General features: G+C 38.4%; 1 protein-coding gene across 1 annotated transcript; it reads left to right on the forward strand.

Annotated features, from left to right (window-relative positions):
• The first annotated feature begins 304 nt into the window (after positions 1–304).
• LOC117404147 (cocaine- and amphetamine-regulated transcript protein) lies at positions 305–1,868 on the forward strand. The gene is made up of 3 exons (XM_034006910.2): positions 305–535; positions 924–1,007; positions 1,448–1,868. The coding sequence occupies exons 1-3, from the start codon at positions 407–409 to the stop codon at positions 1,553–1,555; spliced, it is 321 nt and encodes a 106-aa protein (XP_033862801.1). The 5' UTR covers positions 305–406; the 3' UTR covers positions 1,556–1,868.
• The last annotated feature ends 221 nt before the right edge of the window (positions 1,869–2,089 follow it).

Raw genomic sequence — 2,089 nt, forward strand, 5'->3', positions numbered from 1 at the left:
AAAGTTTGGCATGTCATATTTTCCTTCTGTCTGGACAGTAATGTACTAATTGAGAGTCAAATGCGAAGCTTAACATTATTTATCAGTAATGCAAACGCTTATTTACTTCTGATCGGAGGAGCAGTCTAGATAATCCATACTGCTGACGCCAGTATAACGTCTCAAGACCCACTTTATTTTCCATACGGTTCTCTGGTTTCTGCCTTGGCACTTAATTGATTCAAAACAGCCTTGATAAATCTCTTTTGAAATCTCTCTGTTATGTTTCGCTGTTCAGGACGTCACTCGAGAGGGTCCTGAATCCTATAAAGGCGGGGCGGGCCGGGTCTGCAGCGGTCAGTGTTCGCTTGCTTGTTTGAAGTGATACAGATTGTGTGCATCAAGTCACAGAGTGAGCTACAGAACCATGGACAGCTCCCGTCTCTACCTCTTCACTCTGCTCAGCGCTGCTCTCTTTTTCCACACCAACTGTCAGGAAACCGAGTTAGAAACCCGGTCCCTGGACAAGGAAGATACCTTAAACGAAAAGCAACTGGTATGTATGATAGTGATAAATATGAACACTGCAGATGGCTTTTAATTTAATTTCTTCTTTGATTTTCAAATATTCCAATTTTTTTGCATACTATTTTTGGTACTGTTATTAGAAAACTACTAACTAGTGTTCTCGTTTTTCATCAGTGCGAATGAAGGCATGTCGCATGCTTTTATGATATCTGTCGACCAAAAACTGTAATCGAACTCTGTGTATTTTTGGTTTTAAATGTCGTTATTTTAAAACATTTATTGTTCTGTTATTATTATATCATAACATCATCTTTGTTTTCGTTTGCTAGCCTGTATTACCAACTTTTTATTTGTGTCTCACAATGTAATAATTCTCGCTACTACAATAAAGATGCCTACATTGCCGCCCTTAACAGATAGAAGCCTTGCAAGAAGTTCTTGAAAAACTTAAAAGCAAGAGAATGCCTTACTACGAGAAGAAGTATGGCCAACTGCCCATGGTGAGATACAGTTACAATTATACTTGGGAAAACCATGAATTTTTTATATAGCTAATAATAATTCCAGTAACTTAAATCTGAAAACTCGTACTTTTAGTATAACATTTTAAACGCAGACATGCATTTACGTTTGTAAGCGATGTGCATGTACTGAGGGACATATTAGAGCAGCGGAAAGGAAAGTTGTTTGTTTAAATCACCACCTTGTAAAACAGTGTGGAAAATAGAAAACAGCTTTCATCTCTTGTCATTCCATTTTTATGTGACAAATCAGTGCGCCTGTTTGTTTATGAGAAACGAGTTTTAGTGTGTGGCTTTTAAGAAACAACATGTGTACATGTTTTTTCTCCGTTATTTTCAGTTGACATTCCGCTTCTCTGTCATTCGCTTTGTGTCGCGTTTGTAGGAAGATGAACTTGTGTGTGTTGTTTGGTTGGCAGTGCGACGCTGGGGAGCAGTGTGCTTTGAGGAAAGGTGCCCGGATCGGGAAGCTGTGTGACTGTCCACGAGGAACGTCTTGCAATTCCTTCCTGCTTAGGTGCTTGTAATCAGACCTATAAAAAGTCAACATTTTAAGAGTGCTCAACGATTTGAATCTTCAATTTGCCAAAAAGGGAGGATAAGCATGACACTACTGAAACCTTCGCCCCCTCCCCCAAATTATATAAAGGCGTACAACTCTGAGTTGTGTAGCAGTCATTCTTAACGTGGTGTGGATGTGTTCTTGTTTTTATTGTCATTTTAATTAAAATGGAGAAAACATTTTAAAAAATGTGTTTTGAAGAACCATTATATGTATTATAAAATTGTATTTTTGTATTTATCTTGTGATGCAGCAAATCAATAAAACCAACAACGGTGCGCCAGTGTTTGATTTGTTCTGCATTTACACCACGCTCTCTTTAGTCTTGTGACATTCACACATCTTTCCAGTTTAGCCTCTTCTAAAAACACAATGAACTTTGAGTCAGGTCAATGGTTGCCTATTGTTACTGAATGTGGCCATTAGTGTTGGGATATTATTGCGGTTCTGGGTCAGTTAATGTCCCTTATCAGCTGTATTGCAGCCTTTTTCGAGTCTT

The sequence above is a fragment of the Acipenser ruthenus genome, chromosome 1 (genome assembly GCF_902713425.1).
Source record: "Acipenser ruthenus chromosome 1, fAciRut3.2 maternal haplotype, whole genome shotgun sequence".
Lineage (NCBI taxonomy): Eukaryota > Metazoa > Chordata > Actinopteri > Acipenseriformes > Acipenseridae > Acipenser > Acipenser ruthenus.

Bases quoted from the DNA above. Each gene is read 5' to 3' on its own strand.
- LOC117404147 (XM_034006910.2), top strand. From the start codon at position 407: ATGGACAGCTCCCGTCTCTACCTCTTCACTCTGCTCAGCGCTGCTCTC. The intron at 536-923 runs GTATGTATGATA...CGCCCTTAACAG, and splicing joins CCTTAAACGAAAAGCAACTG to ATAGAAGCCTTGCAAGAAGT. The intron at 1,008-1,447 runs GTGAGATACAGT...TTTGGTTGGCAG, and splicing joins AGTATGGCCAACTGCCCATG to TGCGACGCTGGGGAGCAGTG.